Source organism: Primulina huaijiensis, chromosome 13 (assembly GCF_012295235.1).
Source record: "Primulina huaijiensis isolate GDHJ02 chromosome 13, ASM1229523v2, whole genome shotgun sequence".
NCBI lineage: Eukaryota > Viridiplantae > Streptophyta > Magnoliopsida > Lamiales > Gesneriaceae > Primulina > Primulina huaijiensis.
Window position 1 is genome coordinate 19,506,023 of NC_133318.1, and position 20,742 is coordinate 19,526,764.

The window sequence follows — 20,742 nt, forward strand, 5'->3', positions numbered from 1 at the left end:
GAAACCGGGATCCCTAGACTAGGAATGAGTCTAGTCTGAGCTGTAGAGTCACGAGTTATTTACAGTTTTATATCAATTTATGTTTTCAGATTTAATACATGTTATTGATATTTGTTTCATGCTTTTATATCGATTATATGATTGCATGTTTTGTTGATTTATACTGGGATGTATTTCTCACCGGAATTATCCGGCTGTTGTCGTGTTTGTATGTGTGCATGGCAACAGGTGGGACAGGATCAGGGTCCAAGAGATGAGGAGAGATCGTGATTAGAGTGGAGACTACGGGCTTCGATGTAAATAGGGTTTGAACACTTAATAATTAGTTGTTGAACCTTATATTTAGATGAATGTATGTTGTACAAGACTTGTACCTTTATACTAATATGTATAATTAGATTGAATACCATTACGTTCCGCAATAAAAAAAAAATTTAGACCCTGTTTCTTATAATTGATTAAATTGTCCCAATGATGATTAAGAACATGATTAGCGTCCGGGTCCCCACATTAATGATATAAAAATGCTTATAAAATATAACTATTTGAGGTCCTAATTAAGCAAACAATCAACAAGAATAAAAATACATCGTCTGGTGGGAATTCGAGTGTTCAGAAAACTTCAAACCAGGAAAAAAAAACTTACAAATCATTTAATAACCGGAGACCATGCTCGTCGTATATTTGTTTATCATATTCATTCGATTTTATAAACATGATTTCAAGGAAATCTAACAAAATAAACTTTTTTTCATGATATTTCAAAGTTGATAAATAACAAAGATAGGAATTACATTCGAAAACAGTCAAATACCAAACAGTTTCCCAAAATAAAGAAATTACGCGTCGTACGTAGGTATGACAATAGGACGGGGAAATGCTCTTAAACTCGAAATTAATTGACGTATTAAAATAATAATGTGACATGGGGTTTTATTTTTTGGAACTATAACCTATAATTTTTTTGAAATTATTGCCTAATGTCTTAGAAATGATTGGAAAAACTGATTGAATACTGAAATGTTGTATGTCAATATCTGAAATTATTAAGTAATAAAAGAATCATGGTAAACAACAACAAAAATAATAGCTACTATTCAAACTATAATCAGGTTCAGCATGCACAGTGTGAGGAATCAAATAAAATGTAGCAGCACATCGCATGATTCAACTCAAGGAGTAATATATAATTCTCATCAGACAACAAACGAGGACGACTTAAATTAATTTAATGGTTTTTTGATTGAGGTTTTTTCCCGCTAGTATATACAATATTACCCAAAGGATATATTATAATATTAAAATAAGAAAGATAAAAGCTATATACCATCAAATATATATAATTATATTTTTTGTCTTATAATTTGTATTTTATTCATTTTTTGTCATATTATAGACCATTTTATGGTTTTAGTTTACTAATTTGTATTTTTTTCAATTTTAACCTTTTTTTTTATTGAAATACTGACATGACACCGGAAACTATTGATGTGACAACTGAAATTGTTGACGTGTTCGATACCACTTCGACACTCCAATGAAAAAGAAAAAAGTCGAAAAAAATAGTGGACTAAGGTTGTGAATTGACTGATAATATGACAAAAAATTAAAAAAGAGCAAATTATAACTAAACTTAGAAATCTTGAGTTTTCAAGCAACATATATATAATATTTACTGAAAACCTTGAAACTCAGTCAGAAAGAATTCTAAGATCAAATAACGAACAAAACTAATTATATAATATGCAATCAAACTACATATTCTTTAGGAAACAAGCTTAACTTTAATCTCCTTAAACTTTTATACATCAAAAACAGGAAAAAAGAAAGGAAAAATTTGCCCAATAAGTGAGGTCTGATTTCTCTCTGCCGTGCCAACATGTACACGAGCTTCGTGATGCATCGCCTGCTGCTTCTTTGCGAAATGGTTACGCTTGCTTGTGCCCAAACAACTTGCATGAGACAAATACAGTTGAATATTATTCAGTTTTCTTCTTCTTTCATGTTTATCGATTCTGATCTTTTAAAAAGAAAATTAAGTTTTTATGTACTATATCTTGGTTGGTATTCTTGGGTTATCGAAGAAGAAATAAAAAGTTGATGCAAACCGTAATCGATTAAAATCGAATAAAAAATATACGATTTGGTTTGGATCAATTTTCGATTTTTCTAAAGTGTGAATAGTTTTATTTTTCGTACTATCTTGTCCGCCATATATCTATGCACACAACCTCAATCACTACTGACAAAGTTCTCTTTTCATAAATTAAATTGAATAAATCTCGTAGGAACCTAAATATTATTTGGATTTGGGTTTTCGATCGGGGAAGTTGGTGAAAAATCTCCAATCAAAACATTTCTTTGGGTTCACTCCGTACCCACAAAATTGTGGTACTATGTCACACAAATTGTGGTACACTTCATGTGGAAATGTGATACTAAAAAAGTACCCAGGGACTGAACAAAAAAAAAACGACGGCTGGGGACTGAAGGCCAATTTCCCGTTTTCGATTCTAATTATTATTTTCACATAGGAATCTACTTTCTTTTTTTTTTTTTTTAATTTTCCGTCGGTGGAATTCTTTAACATGGCCATTTCACTAGGAAAAAAACATTGCGGAAAACCCAATCTCTTTTATTTTTAAAACAGAAGCTGATTTCTAACTGCGTATGCTAATGTTAAATATACAAAATTCATCTTAAGACAACTAAATAAACCACTTGCAATGTTTTATTTATTTTTCACGGGGCAATTTTGTGCAATTTTCTTATAAAAAAATAAACCGTAAATTGTTATAAAATTGTATCAAATATTTGTGGTCAATATTTTAATGACGCAATGTATTACTCAAAATGCAGGCGGCTCCGTCTATGCTACACCGAGTGCTACATTCAATATGATTTTATACAATAACACACACAATATACCATAGACTGAGTCATCTAAGTGCATGCATTAATGATCTTCTATAATATAAGATTATACTCAAACAAATTATAGATAATATAAACATTATAAGCAAAAAAGTTGTTATGATTTTGTTTCACATATCAATTTTGTGAGACAGATCTCCGACTCAACCTATAAAAAAAATATTAATTTTTAAATAATTTCAACTTCCCCGTGACTCTGCCGATCTGCCCATACATCTCCCCATATAAAATGTTTTCAAATCTCGAATAAAAAAATAGATACAGTCTGTCCATTTCCCTCAACTGATAAAATATAAATTAAATTTTTTTCCTCCCACACATGGATGCACTGCAAGATCATAGGATGCATTTCAAAATCCCACATTATTTTGTCTAAAGATTGATAAATCAAATAATTTTTGGTCCCTCAAAATTTGACTTAGTGTGGTGGTTGGAGACAATAGAGTACAATTATAATATTTTCCGTAATTTTCCTATGTTATTTTGGGGGAAAAGCCGGCCCTCCACTATATTAAATGATGATTTATTCGTCCCATCAATGGACTCTTTTCTTCTAAGGACATCATCTTCGACTGGCCGACTGGTTCCGATGGAATCTGCTTTTATATATTATTTGTAATTATAGTTTTATTTTCGGACGATATCTTTATATATTTATAATTTTTATTTTTTATATTATTGAAATTGAGATTTATTCTTATATATTTAAAATTTTTAGATATTTTAAATATTTATCATCGAAAATGTTGACATGACATGGTATATATGAGTATGACATCGGCATCAAGTCACCTTCATTTCGACGTACTCATGTTAGTGTCACGTAAAAAAAAAGGAAAAGAAAAGAAGATAATTGCAAAAATAATTAAGATAACAGATCAAAACTGAAATTTATCAATTTGAATTTTCAAAATTACATTACAATAGACAAATGTACAATACCAATATTACAATTTTAGTGTTTCTAATTTATCTACTAATGTGCCTAATCAAAAGCTATGCTCGCCCACGACACCAAGAAATGAGTATTTATCACATTGATGACTTGATCTGACTCCATACATAGTTCACATAGTTGATATCAGTGTTGTAGAAATTGCATCGAATCTACCATTTCGACTGAAAATCAGCTATGAATTCGATATGAAGCATTCTCAAAAACCATTTAACGGTCAAACCCGTTCAAGAACCCGTCGGATTGACTATGAACGAGAAATAGGTTCGACTGGTTTCCGAAATTTATTTATTTTTTGTGAAAAAATAATTTTTTTTTAAAAAATCTTTAATTTAATATTTGGTTATATATACATGATTATTTAGAATTTGAACTTTGTTAAAAATATTATTTTTTAGTAGCACTTGAGTTTATTTAATCTATTGTTTTTGTTTTTAAAAAAATATATAACTATAATTGGTATTTTCAATATATATATATATTAATAAATAAATATAAGATTAATTAAATCTTCTGATTAAGGTCCCGAAAACATTAATGTTTAAACCACATTTGACTCGAACTATAATAATTTTTTGGCTGAGGAGAAAATTTAAAAAGAGAGAAGCAATAAAAAAAACAAATATTTAATATTTAAAAAATAAAAGCAGTTCGGCAACCACGGGCTGACATCTTTTTAATTAAACTTCATAGGATAAAGAATCCTTAAATGTCGAATTGACTTTATTTAATGTACCATGAATACTATGTTTTTTTAAAAGAGAAATGAAATTGAAAATAAAAATTTAATCCATTACAAATGAATATTCTACATAATATTTTATAGATTCCAGCCATGAATGGACCACAAGCCGACTCAGAAAATATTATCCAATAGAGTAGCGTTTACGTGACAAATTAATAATTAATTTCTTGGTATAAATCAATAAATTTGGGAACCATTCTTGTTTGATTAGGTTTTGGAGGTCGTTAATTATAAGTTTGCATATTGTACTTGGACGAATTTTTAATAATAGTGTTCGTTATGATGATTCCTATTAAATCACTCATAAAAACTTTTATGAGACCGAAACTCGAATTAATTTTGTGAAACAAATCTCCTATCTGGACCATCCATGAAAAATATTAATTTTTTATGTCAAAATATTACTTATTATTGTAAATATGGTCAAGGATGACCCCTTCCACAGATAAGAATCCGTGAGACCGTCTCATAAGAGATTTGCTACCAACTCCTGAAAAAGTGATTAAAACGCAAAACAAACTAAGTTATTACACTAAGACTTGATTTTGCTTTTGTGAGGACCGAAATCGAGATATAGGCGAAATTAAAGAACAAAAATTTTTCTTTTTCCTTACAAGAATATTACATTTTATGTAAGGAAAGTCATATTTAGACATATTTTATTTTTAATAAAAAATTTGAGATACTTTAATATGTTTTTGCATTACATTATGGTTTTAAATACTTTAGTATAGAACTAGATACACATAGACTGAAAACTAATGATTAAATTATTTAGTTAAATTACCCATAAAAGCGTATATATAAATACAACTATTTTAGTTCAAATTATACATATTTATGTTAATTAAGAAGATCTAATTTATGATTGAAAATTTACACTATAAATATGAATCAATGTCCATTATCTTTATCAAAATATGTGCCTAAAATTCAAAGAGATGTAATGTAACATATATTTTTTCCCCAACTATAAATATCATGTGCTTATTTTTCATATGTCTCAAATATATAGTTCACTTACCATATTAATTATTATTTTATTCACAAAAACTCTTATGAAACTGTCTCACATGTCAAGTTTGTGAAACAGATCTCCATCCGATCATGTGCATGAAAAAAATTATACAAAAAATATAACTTTTTTGCTAATATAAACAGAGTCAACCCGTCTCATGGATATAAATCTGTGAGACCGTCTCACAAGAAACTTAATCTTATTTATTTATTATTTTACCAATCTGCCCTATCATTAAATACATTAAAAATTTCCAACAATTTTTTTATATTATTAAAACATTCATTAAATAAGGATAAAATTTAAAAGTTATTTCTAAAATTTATTTTTCTAATAATGTTCTTAATCTAAGTGGAAAATCAAACAAACCTAAATATATTGTACATATGAAGTATCATAATATGATTAATATCTATATTATATATCAATGTATCTTTATCCGTATTTACAGTTAAACATTTATTTAAACATAATAATTTTTATTAATTTCAAATTAATAATTTTTCATATTTTTTATGAGGAGTAATGAATTATCTAAAAAAAATTTTATATATAAATAAAGATATGATTGAATTTTAAAATGTAAATAAATATAAAATTGAAATTTAAAAATAAAAGGCTATTTGAGGAGGGAAAAATACCGGAATATTGGAGAATTTTATGCCGGAAGACCAGATCCAAATCCAAACCTAGTATAAAACCTAGAACCTCGGACACCTGAAGCTCCATATATCTTTTGTTCCAACCTTATTCAGTGCTTTCCACACACACTCACACCGCAGATTTCCCCCACAAAACCCTCGTTCTTTTTAATCTATCTTCCCAACAGATAGCATACTCATTTTCTAATACTTTTTGGAGATTGATTATCAGTTTATACTTGTTTTTAATTGTCAGATGCAAAAATCTTGATTTAATTCCCTATTTCCTGTCAGTCAGATCTTGATCTATTTATTATAATGAGTATATCTGTTTATGAATTTGTTTCAGGAACAATTTTGATCATCTGATCTGATCCCCACATCACCAATCTGATCGTTTCAAATTCCAAATAAGTAAGTTCTTTTCCTACGCATACAAGATCTTATATTTGTTATGCAGAAGCTGATTTTTTTTCCCAGATCAACTTCTTATGGTTACCCATTTGATTTTCATCTTCTTGACACCAAATTCTTGAATCAATAGATCAGTAGCCAAGAATCACTAATATTAGTCGTCTGGGGAAATGAATAGTCGTTTCTTGCAAATGCAGCGTTTTCAAGATTCACATTCAGAGAATCTGTCTCTATATATGTATATATATATGGTAATTCGTAATGAGAATCTTGATGATGCTGCATTAGCAATTACTGACTTAGACACAATTGTTGGTGGATTTACGTACAGCCGAAATTAATTTATGAATCCAGCGTAAAACCATACATAGGAGCGGGAGATGATCCCCTTCGACTTGGGTTTGAGCTCGAATTGTTAAGTTCTGGTTCTAAATCTCATGGAACTTTCAATTGTTGTCGTTATTTTGTACATAATATATATACCAATCAATTACCATATATAACATTAAAAATTTAATCAAATTCGTTTTCATGTAGTTTTGTTTGTCATTAAAAATGATGCACTATTTTCTTCATAATCACTGCAGTATCGAGTTTTAAATCAGATCACTTACAATTCATTTTCATGTAGTTTCGATTCGAGTTCAACTCGCTAATATTGTGTCATATATAGATATATAATGCATTGTTATCTAACTTTGGAGTGTCAAGAATGAGAAGATTACGATTTTGATTCTGTAACTTGATCATTTTTCGCATTCTGCAGATCATTGAAAGTGTAGTCCTAGTCTAATAATTTGGTACTTCTAAAAATGAGAAATGGTCAAGTTTGAGGGAAAAAAAAACTGTAATTTTCCAAAGTTTATGAAGTCTCTCTTCTCTCTTATTATATATGTTAATTCTTATTTTGGAATGGCCACAAATTGGAACTGGATGGATTCTTTTGCAGACAGGTACGAAGTATTTTATATTTTTTTGCTTCTGTCTAAATTCAGTGTCTTTCTTTGGAAGAATCTAAATAAACACACGTGAAGAATATGTAAATGGAGACATTATCGGGGGTTTCTTGCTCTACTAATATCGAAGAGATTGCAGTGGCCCCTTCCATTAGAATTTTTACCTAATTTAATTTAAGAGAATATTTCATTGGAAAATTATCTTATAAATTAGCTTATTTAATTTTGAGTTTTGGTAATTCGATTATTCAAAATTTGATCTTAATCTAATAAGTTGTTTTTTATTTACTTTAGTCTCTTTTTACCAAACATGATATCGGGCATGTTAATACAATCAACTTTGTAATGGAGAATTTCTAAAGTAGAAAAAGGAAAAAATAAATAAATCACTTTATTGGACTTTTGACATCACACGTGATGATGGAGTCCGAATTTATCAGAAAGATTATTGAATTGCAGATATTAAAATATGTATTTTATAACGATATTTTATGTTATATATATTGTATAATCATTTAAAAATTCAAAAGTATAGATAAAAAAAATATTAAATTATAGTTGTATTTTTTATTTATAAAAATTAAATCATGACACAAAAAATAGTTATTCTAAAGTCCTTCAAATATTGTAATATAATATAGAAGAATATAAGCATAGATATAAGAAATAAAAAAAATGAGAAATCATAATTTTAGTCATGTAAGTTCACCCGTTTTGAATTAAATTTTTGGTTTTCATCAATTAAACTTGAATTTTTTTGTTGTTGTGATTTTTTTTATGTGATTTATGATTATCGAACGCGTGATCTTGTCTTTTATATCAATTATAAAATCATGTGTTTGTCGTTTTTTCAAAAATTATAACTTGCGATAACTCTACAGTTCAAATTTAAAAACATATAACATTCTAGCATCACATTTCTATTGCATTCCTAGCATGAACAATTATCAAATTCAACAATTATATTCTCAATAATTGTACTCTTTATCATCCACGAGAATTGGATATGTAACATTATCTCCAATGTCAATTGTATGATCTAATATATATCGTTTTTTCAAATATTACAACCAAAATTAACTGTACAATTTAAATATTTTAATTATACACGGTATATCAAATTCGAATACATAACTCCAACAAAAACAATTATTGCACCAACTTATAAACGACAGTTGGTGACTAATTTTCAGCCAACTACTCGCTGGTACACATCAATTCCGGTGACATTCCACACGCAGCAGTGTGCTTCACGAGTCACAACAATGGCGAATCTAAAAAATCAGGGTTGCTTCCGGGTTCAATCCAACAAAGGACCGCCACAAGAAAGTCAATGGCCGTATACATACGCCGCATCTTTGTGCTGCCGCCCGTGTCTTCCAGCTAAATCAGGAACTCGGTCACCGCTCCGAAGGAGAGGCCGTCGAGTGGTTCCTACGCCAGGCCGAGCCATTAATCATCGACGCCACCTATATTAAGATCTACCGGCGGAAGCTATATGCATTTCCGTCCGTCCGAGTAAACCTCCACCAGCCATCGTGCCAGTGGAGACCATGCATGGTAGGATATACCCTGGGTGGCTGTGTCGACATCTGCCTCCAATGGCGTTGTATTTTCCTCCAACTTGGTACCTCCGCATTCCAGTCACGAAGTAGCTGAAAGATTTCAGATTTTATTTAACATATATTTCACATTTTTAAATTGTTTTTTTCAAAAATTAATGGAAAATTGTTAAAAGTTGATTTTAATTGGTAACTTGGTTTTTTTTTTTTTTTTGTCATTTTTTCGTTGTAGCCTCTAAAATCATTGGTAATTGTTTTTTTGATATTGATAATAATCTATTATATAACAAAAATAAAAGACATGATATATACATTAAAATTCATTTAAGTAAAAATAAAGAGAAAAATAAAAAAATGATATCCAATATTGAGGAAAATAACGTGTCGTTTTTTTTTACTTCTATATATTTTAGTGTGTGTAATATAGTTTTTATCCTCCTTGTGTGAGCCACTTAGGATAACGTAAATGCTAAATAATCAATATTTGATGTGTTTAGTGGTTTCATGTTGAAAAAATGATCAAATCCAAAAAAATAAAAGTTTTTGTATAAAAATCAAACTTTGACAAATAACAATACTAAAATCCAAATCATATCAACTTACATTGTTAAAATACAATTCTATTTTTGAATATATCTCAATTTTGTAAATATATGCATATGAATTTAGATAATAATGTACAGCACATACATATGATTACTTGTAACAATATTTTAATAATAAATAGAGTTTTCTGAAAATCCATATGGAGGAAGAATTCCTAGGATAAGATAATAGGCAACAACTTGTGTGATACGGTCTCACATATCGTATTTTGTGAGACATATATCTTATTTGGGTCATCCATGAAAAATTATTACTTTTTATGCTAAGAGTATTACTTTTTATTGTGAATATCGGTAGGGTTGATCTGTCTCACAGATAAAGATCGTGAGATCGTCTTACAAGAGACTTACTCTTAGAAAATATCATTGCTTATTCAAACAAGCATGAAACATATGTTTGGGTCAATAGGATATGTAATTATTGGAATAATTGCTTGAGACTAGAATCAAGGATTTGCAAGCATGATAACTTGTATAATATTCTATATCTCCATGAATCTAATAATTTTTGTTTGCATTGTATTATTTAGTCTATGTACTGTAATTGAGAATATTCGAGATTATACAAATTATATACGAAATATTTTTTTGGCTCTCTCTTTAGTCATATATATCTTAGAGTAAGTCTCTTGTAAGATGGTCTGTGAGACGGATCAACCCTACCGATATTCACAATAAAAAGTAATATTCTTAGCATAAAAAGTAATAATTTTTCATGAATGACCAAAATAAGATATCTGTCTCACAAAATATGAGTCGTGAGACCGTCTCACACAAAATTTTGTCATTTTCTAATATCATGCTAAGAATAGCAATGAGTTGGAACATATATAAATTCATGTATGAAGCAACAATCATCTCCAATGACAAAAAAAAGAAATCAGATAATCAACTAATATATTTATGAAAGTGAAATTTTTTTTTTATTACATATGGTAAGTCTTGAACTAGAAACGTCTCAATGTATTGAGACACGACGTGCCAACTGAGCCAAAGGCTAGCGGCGAGTGATTTTAAATTTGAGTCTCCGAGAACAATTTTAAGGGGAGTGATGAAATGTCATTCCTGAGCGGTGCTAAAATGCATATATAATTGAATTTACAATCCAGATTCATAAAGAATGACACTAAAATGCGTTTCTATATATATTAATTGAATTTACACCACTAAGCGGGTTTATTCTTTCAAGTGTTAGCATTGAAGAAACCCAGTCATTGTGTTATACGTATTCTCTTGTGTGGTACGAGGACTTGAATGCCTTTCTTAGTGTCAAGAGAAAGCTTCTCGTTTTGATAACCATGCACTAATCAACGATCCACGGTTTCGAATTTCGCCTGTACCGTTAGTTTCCTGGAACGTTTTTATCTGATCATTAGTTTTCAAAGGTAGCTGAGGATTGGCAGTACCTGCCGATAATTCTACAACTTGTCTAACCATTTCAAGAACTTCGCTCATTTTTGGCCGTGTTTTCGGCTGTTTGGTCAAACAACGGTTAGCCACGAGAGAGAGTTTGTGTGCGGACTTAAGGATTTGCTTCCCTTCAAGCCTTGGATCCAATATATGCTTAAACTTCTTGGCATCTGATAGGTATGGTTTCACCCATTCCAAGAGCTTCTGCTCACTTTTGGGGCTGTTTCGATCCAATGGGCGTCTGCCTGTAATGAGTTCGTATAGAAAGACACCATAGCTCCAAACGTCACTTTTTGACGTGAGGTGGCCGGTTCGTATGTATTCGGGAGCTGCATATCCCATTGTTCCAACAACCTGGTGTTGCATGATTTGTTAATCAAGTTTTGAACGTGATAAAAATTCAACGGTAAGCTCTTCTTCTTTGAATTTTTTTTATTTGATTCTACTCCTATAACAGAGACATGAGTCTAATGTCATTGGGCATACCGCAGTTGATATGTGTGTTCGTCCCTCCGAAGGTCCCAACCTAGCCAACCCAAAGTCTGATAGCTTAGAATTCCACTGCTCATCTAGGAGAATGTTCGAAGATTTGAAATCTCTAAAGATGATCTGGATCATACATACATATGTATATAGAGGGAGACATTTTAATGAGACAACAGACAACAAAATAGAGAACTAAGTTGAGAAACAAAATAAATGACCTGAAAATCCATTTCCTCGTGCAGATAAGCTAAGCCCTTGGCAGTATCGCTGGCTATCCTCAGCCTCATAGCCCACGAAAGGGGTGTGGTTGATTTAATTGATAAATTGTCTTCCACGCTTCCATTAGGCATGTATTCATAAATTAGGAGCCGTTGGATTCCTTTTTCATCATCCTCAGCACAGTAGCCAATGAGCTTAACGAGATTCGGATGCTCAACAACACCAAGAACATTAACTTCTGTCACCCATTCTTTGTGACCCTGTTAAGTAGTCTTGGTAAGTGTTTATTCACCATAATACACCAAGTCGGCCAAAAAATTATGTTTGCCATCGAAAATTTTCGATCCAACATAGCAGCTAACCCAATTCCAGTAGCATAGATATATAAACAACTATAGGATCATTATTTTCCACTTACTAAAAGTAAAAACTGTAAGTAGTGGTAAAGATGCAGCTTGAATTTTTCAGAGAACATTAGAGGCAACTGTTGCTTCCCAACAACCACTATTCACAATATTCACATACTAAGATAGGATTGATACTGCAGCACTAATATTGGTGATATAGATCAATAAATCTCGCAATAAAATTTACCAGAAGTGTATGAAAGAGGAGAACAGACCTGCAACCCTCTTTTACCGAGTTGTTTTACAGCCACTGCATGTTTCTTGGCTGGATCTTCCGAGCTCTTCATGAAGCCCTTATAAACAGACCCAAATCCTCCCTCCCCGAGTTTGTAAGAGAGACTAAAACTTTTTGTCATTTGTTTCAACTCCAGAAAAGTAAACACCCTGAGACTATTCGGTCTCTCGAACAAAGGCAACATAGTTTGGCCTCTAGACTTGGTGATACGATTTGATCCACTCGTTGAATTAAGTCCAGATTCAGTCTGTTTCCTCTCTTCATGATCGGTGAATGAGGGCTGAACCGAACTTAGCCTTGAAGTCTGCGGTTCACTATTTTTCCCTCTATTGAAGAACAAGAAGCATTTCATGGTTTTATATGTTTGTAGCACCACTCCCTGAAAATTCGGGCAATAAGTATAAGCCAGATAAAGGATCCAACTCAGAAACAAGCCGAATATCTGGAAACAAGCCACACATTTAAAAGCTTATATCAAATAACATGAAAAACAGAACAGGATATCAAATAGAAGCATTGGTTAGCAAGATGGATCCAACAAGGGAGACTGGGATATTGCCCCTTTTTCAAATGAATATATACGTCTCCAGGCTAAAAACCAAGCGCGTCCCCAGCTCCATTAACCAAAGCCATTTACACTAACTGATGCAACAAGCATCCGCTGCATGTAAACACTGTAAAATGTGAACCCGCGACCACCTATCGAAGCATTTTATTTCATTTCGTGCTCGTGAGTTTTTTGGTAAAGTGCGTGTGTTTGAATCGCCAAACATAAATCTCAAGTTAAACTTAATCACATGAGCAAAACAAACCAGAAGAGGAAGGGGCGAATTACACATAAAATTTTCAAGTTAAAAAAAGAAAAAAACGAGGCTGTTCGAGCTTCCATTGTATGTACAAGGGTGCAAAAAAGAAACAAACTTTGATACTTTTCAAGAAAAGATCACGAGGAAAATCCAAGAACACCAAACCAAATTCTCAACCACATTTTGAGAGAAGATCGTACCTTTTGTCTGTAATCTGATGATGACAGGAACTGGGATTCTCGATGGCTCTAAGTATGTAATAAAGACAGAAAAATCGATAGCAGAAGACTTGATTGTGGCCACTGAAAAGAAAGTCCTCCACGGTGCGACTTGATCGTTGAAGTCTGTCTTTGACGCAAAAAAACCGATGCTCATCCCAAACAAGAAAAATTAAAAGTCAAGCCATAGTGTTGTCACCACTAATGTACTTTCTCTAGTCTTTCAGTCGTCTGAATTGGTTTACAAATAGATATATCATATGTTAGTCTTGCTTCATGTTAATAAATTAATTGGATACTATGTGACATACATACATACCGTCTTGAATCTTGATAAATCTACTTAAAATTATTGGTTTTTTTTTATTTCAATAATTTATATATCTATACTTGTGCATATATTTAGACGTATCACGTTCTAATCATTTGCTTTTTTTTTTGTCTTTTATCTACAAATTTGTGCTATTGTATATTTATCATATTTTATTTTATTTTATTTCTGGTTTTTAATTACTAGCACATTCATGTGATAATGGCAAGCGTAGCCAGTTGTAGAAATGAGAAAAGACAACTGTTTGTGAATTTGAATCATCAAAATTGGGCCACGATGACAAAGTTACTAGGATTGGTACACATCATTGTCCTGATAAATCCTTTCGATTTCAAGCTGTCGGTTCCAAGAAATGAGACTGAGGGAGGCCACTGGTGTGTGACACAAAATCTCTCCTAAACTCGAGAAAATGCATCAATGTCCGAATCAATCAATCGATTTTTGGCCATGTCATCTCCCTCCATAATTTTGTATTTCATTCCCTCATGGATTTTGCTCTGCCCATCGTTCTGGCCTAGCCATATAACAAGAAGTCGAACTTGATCTCTGATCAGGATATATTAATGCTGACCAGATGAGATGCTACTGTGCTCGTTAGATTGGAGGTCAGTATTTGGGCCACTTCGAGTCAAAGTTAACTTTTGAAAGATCGGCTCATCTTTGTAACGTGTAAAACCATGGTCAAATCGAATGAATCTGTTAGGACCTGGATACGAAATAGCATCCAAAGACCAAAATATTCAGTTCGGATTCCCCTTTTATTGGAATCTAGAATGGCATAATCTATCCCAAAATCATTTCAAAACATAAGTGATTAAGTATTATTTTTAGAAGTTGCAGAGAGCTAAATCAGATTAAACAATAATAAATATATACTTCTCTTGCTCAATGATATATAATATAATATGTACATAAGCCGCCAGAAACACAAATTTATTATTATAACAAAAGCAATATTGTGGAGAAATAATGTTAAGCGACATGCTGGTACAAATACAACCACGTGTTTTATATATGAATTTCCTCAGAAAAATAGCGGTAAAACATTGTTATTAAGCAGAATCTTACATGATTTTGGGGCAGTTAAAATCCCCTGTAAACAAGAAACCATGCCAAATATAGGTAAATTAAAAGGTAATAACTTTCTCAAAAAAGTAAAATTCAAAAAAGGATTGAGGGTGATTCGTGTGAAATTTCATTCAAAATCGGGCTTCTCTGGATAGGTGCAACTGGACCTTTGAATGATCACATTTGCTGCATAGCAGCCTGCTCTTACACAATCTGCTATGGGTTTCTCCAAAACCAATTGAGACAAAAATCCACCCACGAATGCATCCCCTAAAACATTCACAAATGCAAATTAACACCACTCTAAATCTCATGCAACACAGGGCGGAACCAGAATTATATACAAGGGGGTGACTTGCAGTTTGGGAAAACGAAAGAAATAAATTATATAAAAAAAAATAGACTGCCCCATCATTACTGTTGCTTCCCCCCTATTTGCAACACATGGGTCTGCAAGTTCTGGTATATTGATTTGATATTTGCACTAACATCTCCAATAAGTGTGAGAATATATTATCAAGTGTTGATTCATATTGAGATAACAAAAGGTCATTGGAGTAGGTAATTGGCCATAAATCTAATTTTAGAATCATCTTTGATAGCGAGATGGAGAACTCTAATATGTTGGTACCATGGTCTTAGTAAGTCACCTTTTTAACCTTTGATTAAATTATGCTTTGATGCAAAAACCGATATTTCTTAGTTATCTTTCCGCCTTAGAGGCTCATAAAAACAGGAAATCACACACCTGCGCCATTGGTATCGATGAGTTTCTCTTTAGGCAGCAGAATTACAGGGTACAACGTCACCTTCCCGTCCTCTGCAACCACAACTGGATCTGCACCTTGTGTGATAACAGTAATTCTTTTGTGAGTTCCAGATGCCTTCGGCAGCTGGGAAATTTTCAAAGCTATTTCCTCAACGTTCTCTGTCTGTTCATCCACATTCAACCTGCATAAGTCCATAGTGATTAAAATTCATGATTAAATCTGGTGTAATTATATCATTACCTCCCAGCCATGAACTTTAGAGAGAGTTCTTGCTTCTGTTTCATTTCCAAAAAGAAAGTCCACATATCTGAAAGCCAAATAAGAGCAGGCCCTCAATCAATGTCTCTTCTTCCCAATAAACTAGGATGCTAAGAAATTTAGTAAATTAGCCTTACGGGAATACTTTATCTTGAACATCCTTGAAGAACTCGCAGATAAATGGAGCAGAAATGTTCGTCGCAAAAACCTACAAATGCATTAACTTTGAAAAGATAGATGCATTCATATTGGTGCTGTAAATCATGCAATAGCATCAAGTGAGCAAAAAACTAAATTATCCAGCTTCTAACCTTGTTTTTAGCAGCTGCATGCTCAGCAACAAGTAAGATAGACTCGGGAGAAACAGTGTAAAAAAATCCAGCAATATAGAAGTACTTGGCCTTTTCCACTGTGGAAAGATTAGAAGAGTACATATTACAACATGGTATGGAAAGTGTAGCATGCGCCAAATAGTACTCATTATGCAACACATACCCAAGGCCCAGTTTTCTGGTCTCTTCAAATGATCAACTTTGTAGCAATTTGCAGCTGACAAATTGGCAACAAGTGATCTGCAGTACATTAACCATTATTTGTAGTCCAATGGCCAATACATTCATCAACTTGGGTGATACGTGAAAGTTTAATACGATTAGGAGTATAAAATTAGGGAGGTCCTGAGAAAAGGATCTGCATGGCAATGAGTGCAGAGAGAAACACAAGTTGGTATAGGAGAAAAGGACAGATGGGGCACTGAAGGAGGAGAGGGCAGGTCGCCACCCAAAGGAGTGCAGAAGGAGGGGGATGAAGGGGATGGAAGTGTGGGGCTCCCAACAACTGGAATTACAGGGAAAATATTGAAGATGGAAAGAGAAGCTTTAACCAAGAATAAATATGCAGTTCTAGGAAATGTATATTGCGGGGTATAATATATTATTTTGAGCTGCTGGCGGTCAAACGAGTATTTTTGCATAATCGTAACTAATTTAGAAGGAGAAAAGTAATAGATGGAGACAATTGATTAGTGCTATATACAGTGGCTATCCCCTTCTCCTTTTTATACATTAAATGATATGAAGTACGAACCAATAAATATCTCAATAAAAATAAAGAGAAGAGGTACTAAAGTCTTGAATATATANACCTTTCACCACCAAGCACACACACACCACAAGTACCAGTTGCAGCTTCATCTTCATGATAATGAACCTAACACAAACATGTGTGTTAATACCAATTAGTTTTTTTTACAAAAATGATGATAGTAATTGAAAAGCAAAAAATGAAACAAAGTACTAACATTGACGCCAGCTAGTTTTGCATTGGCCTTCATTTCCTCACCAAACTTATCCTTTCCAATGGAACCCATGTAACTCGTTGCACCAGGAATTTGAAGCATCCACTGCATGAAAATTTTAAAATATCAGCCAGTGTCAACTAGAATTCTCAAATAGACAATGATTATCAAGCCATAAACAGCGATGTAATGTACCTGGGCAACTCGGATTGAATTTTGAGTAGCCCCTGCATTGCAAAATCATTAGTATCACAAATAAAAGCTAGTTATATCCGACAAAGTGAGCCAAGAAACCAATTCAAAAGTTCTTGGTCTTCACCAAAGATAATTTACCTCCTGCAATGTACTCCACTTTGTACTTAGATGACATTTCATCATACCTGATGCACGCATTGACAAATAATTATTTCTATTCCTGATGAAATAAACAGATAAAAAACCTTGCAAGTCATTCTAACCTATACTTAGACCGACGTATGGTTTGTTAATACCAATTATGTTGGTCCTTTCATAAATAAATATGGATTTCTAATTCTCATTTCGGACAATCTTGACAAGTAAACGAATCGCTAAAACATGAACTCGAATAATAGCATTCAAAGTACTTACATAGGCAAGTGCTTTTCCTCCGCAAGAATTGCATTGTTCAATTTAATATCATATCTGCAGGGGGAAAAACCAATTCAACTTCAACGGGTACCAAAAACCCACATCTCATAAATTTAACTTAACGCATTGATCCATTATTGAATCGTGAATAGCAAATCTCAGATCTAGGCAATAAAGCTGAAAAGAAATGCAATACAGCAGCGACGCATGCAAGTATACACATTATGAAAGTAAATTTTCACACGTAAATGTGAAACCACAAAAAATGCAAAATAGTAGCAACACTGCAATCACATATCCCTGGAACCAAAAAAAAAACTAAAATAAATGCAAGGTCGCAACAAACATACAAGCAAGCAAAATTTCCATAATTACGCAGATCTCTGAAACAGCGAGCCAAAAAATGATAGAAACGTACATAAAACACCAGATCTCAATCTCAAACAAGCATATGAATCAAAACTAAAACAAATGCACGCCAAAGAAGAGACAAATTCAGGAAATTACTTGTCCAAGAATTCCTGATCCACCACGGCGGCGATATCCAGAAGCGGATTCCCCATTCCCAATAAGATTCCTTCGTGCTCCATTTCCACTTTTCGCGGTTAATTGAAATGCGCCTGATTTTTGGATTCGGGAGGACGAATACAGATGAATGGGGTAGGGCTGGTATCTCTAAATTACTACTTACTAAATATTAAAAAATATAAAAAAAAATCCTTTAAATAAAATATATACATACATATATATATATATATATAGTTTTGATATGCTGCACACCTACCGTGCACACCTATGTGAGCACCGATGAGGTGTCACTCACCCATTGGATGCGCAATTTTTCTATATTTCATCGCATNATATTTTTATCATCATTTAAATTTAAATTAAATGAATTAAAAAAATATATTATATAATATTTGGGAATTACTATATCCGTGAAATTTGGGTGGGGCTAGGTCTCGGCGGTGGGTGGATTGAGGTGGGGCCAATGATTCTCTGTCACTGAGATTTCGATTCAGCTTATAATGAGTACCTTGTGGCTTTGTGATTGTACGAAAGGGTAAAGATGGAAAAGATTATTTTGTCTTGAACCATGTTTGGTTTGGTAAGGTTTGATTTCTCGGGTTTTAGTTTTTTGAATGTTTAATTTGAAAAATCAAATCATTTTTTTTCAGATTGGTTTGATTTTCTTGTGTTACGGTTTGGGTAATTCGATTTGAGTAATAAATTAAATGTGTGTTACCAATTCATTGATAGTAAAAAGTTGAATATTTGTATAAATATCTGATAATTAAATAAATCTAACCATTCAAAGTAACTAATAACCAAAATATAATAAAATAACTAAAACCATCCATTTAATATTTTGTATTAGGTTCAACGGCCTTTAACATAGGTAAATATTACTCTTTTAACCACTTTAGCGTATTATATATTAATATATTATATATAAAACGGTCGGTTTAGTTTTATAGATTTTTATTTTAAAAAATGAATCTAACAAAAGTAAAAATAAAAAATCATTTAAATGGGGAAAAAAAACCCGAAAATTTACAGTTCGATCGATTTTTTTCTCGCATTGGTTCCGTCGGTTGGTATACATCTAGTTTCCTTGGTAGGTTAGGCCAATACGGGCGGATCCAATTTTAGTATATTTAATATTTGTTTACATCGATTTGAATGCGTAACAATCAAGTACAATTGAACAAATCAAATTAAATTTTTTTTCCTAAAACTTAGCCATATAAACATAAATATTTTTTTTTCCTCCAGCTATAAATTTGATTCTTTTTTTAAAAAATAAACTAAAATTTAAGGCATAATAAATCAATCCGTTTGACTAATTTACCTAATTAACCAAGAATAGGTCTCTTGTGAGATGGTCTCACGAATCTTTATCTGTTAGACGGGTCAATTCTAACGATATTCATAATAAAAAGTAATACTCTTAATATAAAAAGTAATACTTTTTCATGGATGACCCACAAAATACGACTCGTGAGGAGTCCGTCTCACACAAATTTTTACCATTAACCAAATTGTCAAATTCATATACTTGCTGCAAGTGAGTTAATCAATTAATGTGGTATGATATTTCCATCGCTCACCTACCACATAGATTATTCTTTTTTAAGTTTTAACATATATATGTTCATGATGGATTTTATTATTTATTTTACGGAATAGTTCATTATTATGTTTTTATAATTTGTTTTATTATCATTTTTGTTAATCTAGTTTTACGTGTACTGATTATATTTCTCAAATTTAGGTTGTTCATCGATTACGCCTCAACCATTAAGTTTAAAATTAAGAATAGACAATCAGCCCACCCTGAGACTTTATTATATGTCCTAAATTGAATGATCAACATCCAAATCCATAATTTCATCTTGCTCTTGCGTCTCTAAGCTATATCTTAAATGCTCAGGTGAAATTAAAGATTATGGATGATAATAATTCATTTTGGAGGCGAATAATGAAATCATGTGATTCTCATTTGCTTCGTTCATCGACTCTTAACGTTGAACTAATGGCTAAGACGCTAAAATTTAGAGATAAAATTGAAAAGATGGACAAAATATAAGTATGAACTATCCTTTTTTCTATAACATTATATTTTTATTTTTTGGATGGTTTTGTCTCTTTTACGTGGTAAGAAATACTTGTCATACAAACTTATACTGTTGCACACATTAAAATATACACACAATTTCTTTAAACTAAATGGAAATTATTGATTGGGAATGTATGTTTGATAGACATTAATTTACGTTTTTTTTAGAAAAATTAAT

At 32.0% G+C, this 20,742-nt stretch overlaps 2 protein-coding genes across 4 annotated transcripts; both read right to left on the reverse strand.

Moving 5' to 3' along the window:
- Positions 1-10,914: 10,914 nt before the first annotated feature.
- Positions 10,915-13,774, reverse strand: LOC140990867 (serine/threonine-protein kinase PCRK1-like). 3 transcript variants are annotated; one of them, XM_073460706.1, is made up of 5 exons: positions 13,594-13,774; positions 12,568-12,966; positions 11,945-12,205; positions 11,727-11,849; positions 10,915-11,594 (listed from the first exon to the last, which is right to left on the reverse strand). In XM_073460706.1, the coding sequence occupies exons 2-5, from the start codon at positions 12,937-12,939 to the stop codon at positions 11,100-11,102; spliced, it is 1,251 nt and encodes a 416-aa protein (XP_073316807.1). In that variant the 5' UTR covers positions 12,940-12,966; positions 13,594-13,774; the 3' UTR covers positions 10,915-11,099. The 3 variants fall into 3 exon arrangements, with proteins under 3 accessions (XP_073316807.1, XP_073316806.1, XP_073316805.1); XM_073460705.1 differs by lacking the exon at positions 13,594-13,774 and adding an exon at positions 13,263-13,568 and having other exon boundaries at positions 12,568-13,171; XM_073460704.1 differs by lacking the exon at positions 13,594-13,774 and having other exon boundaries at positions 12,568-13,568.
- A 1,086-nt stretch (positions 13,775-14,860) lies between these two features.
- On the reverse strand, positions 14,861-18,646 carry LOC140956313 (adenosine kinase 2-like). The gene is made up of 12 exons (XM_073413026.1): positions 18,452-18,646; positions 17,945-17,998; positions 17,669-17,715; positions 17,531-17,562; positions 17,339-17,440; positions 17,183-17,247; positions 16,534-16,610; positions 16,350-16,447; positions 16,176-16,246; positions 16,021-16,087; positions 15,759-15,942; positions 14,861-15,280 (listed from the first exon to the last, which is right to left on the reverse strand). Exons 1-12 carry the CDS (start codon positions 18,532-18,534, stop codon positions 15,138-15,140), a joined length of 1,023 nt encoding a protein of 340 aa, XP_073269127.1. The 5' UTR covers positions 18,535-18,646; the 3' UTR covers positions 14,861-15,137.
- Between the last annotated feature and the right edge of the window lie 2,096 nt (positions 18,647-20,742).

Bases quoted from the DNA above. Each gene is read 5' to 3' on its own strand.
- LOC140990867 (XM_073460706.1), bottom strand. From the start codon at position 12,939: ATGAAATGCTTCTTGTTCTTCAATAGAGGGAAAAATAGTGAACCGCAG. The intron at 12,206-12,567 runs GTCTGTTCTCCT...ACTACTTAACAG, and splicing joins TCGGTAAAAGAGGGTTGCAG to GGTCACAAAGAATGGGTGAC. The intron at 11,595-11,726 runs GTATGCCCAATG...ATGCAACACCAG, and splicing joins GAACACACATATCAACTGCG to GTTGTTGGAACAATGGGATA.
- LOC140956313 (XM_073413026.1), bottom strand. From the start codon at position 18,534: ATGGAGCACGAAGGAATCTTATTGGGAATGGGGAATCCGCTTCTGGAT. The intron at 17,716-17,944 runs GTAAGTACTTTG...TGCGTGCATCAG, and splicing joins GAGGAAAAGCACTTGCCTAT to GTATGATGAAATGTCATCTA. The intron at 17,441-17,530 runs GTACATTACATC...ATTTTCATGCAG, and splicing joins ATTCAATCCGAGTTGCCCAG to TGGATGCTTCAAATTCCTGG.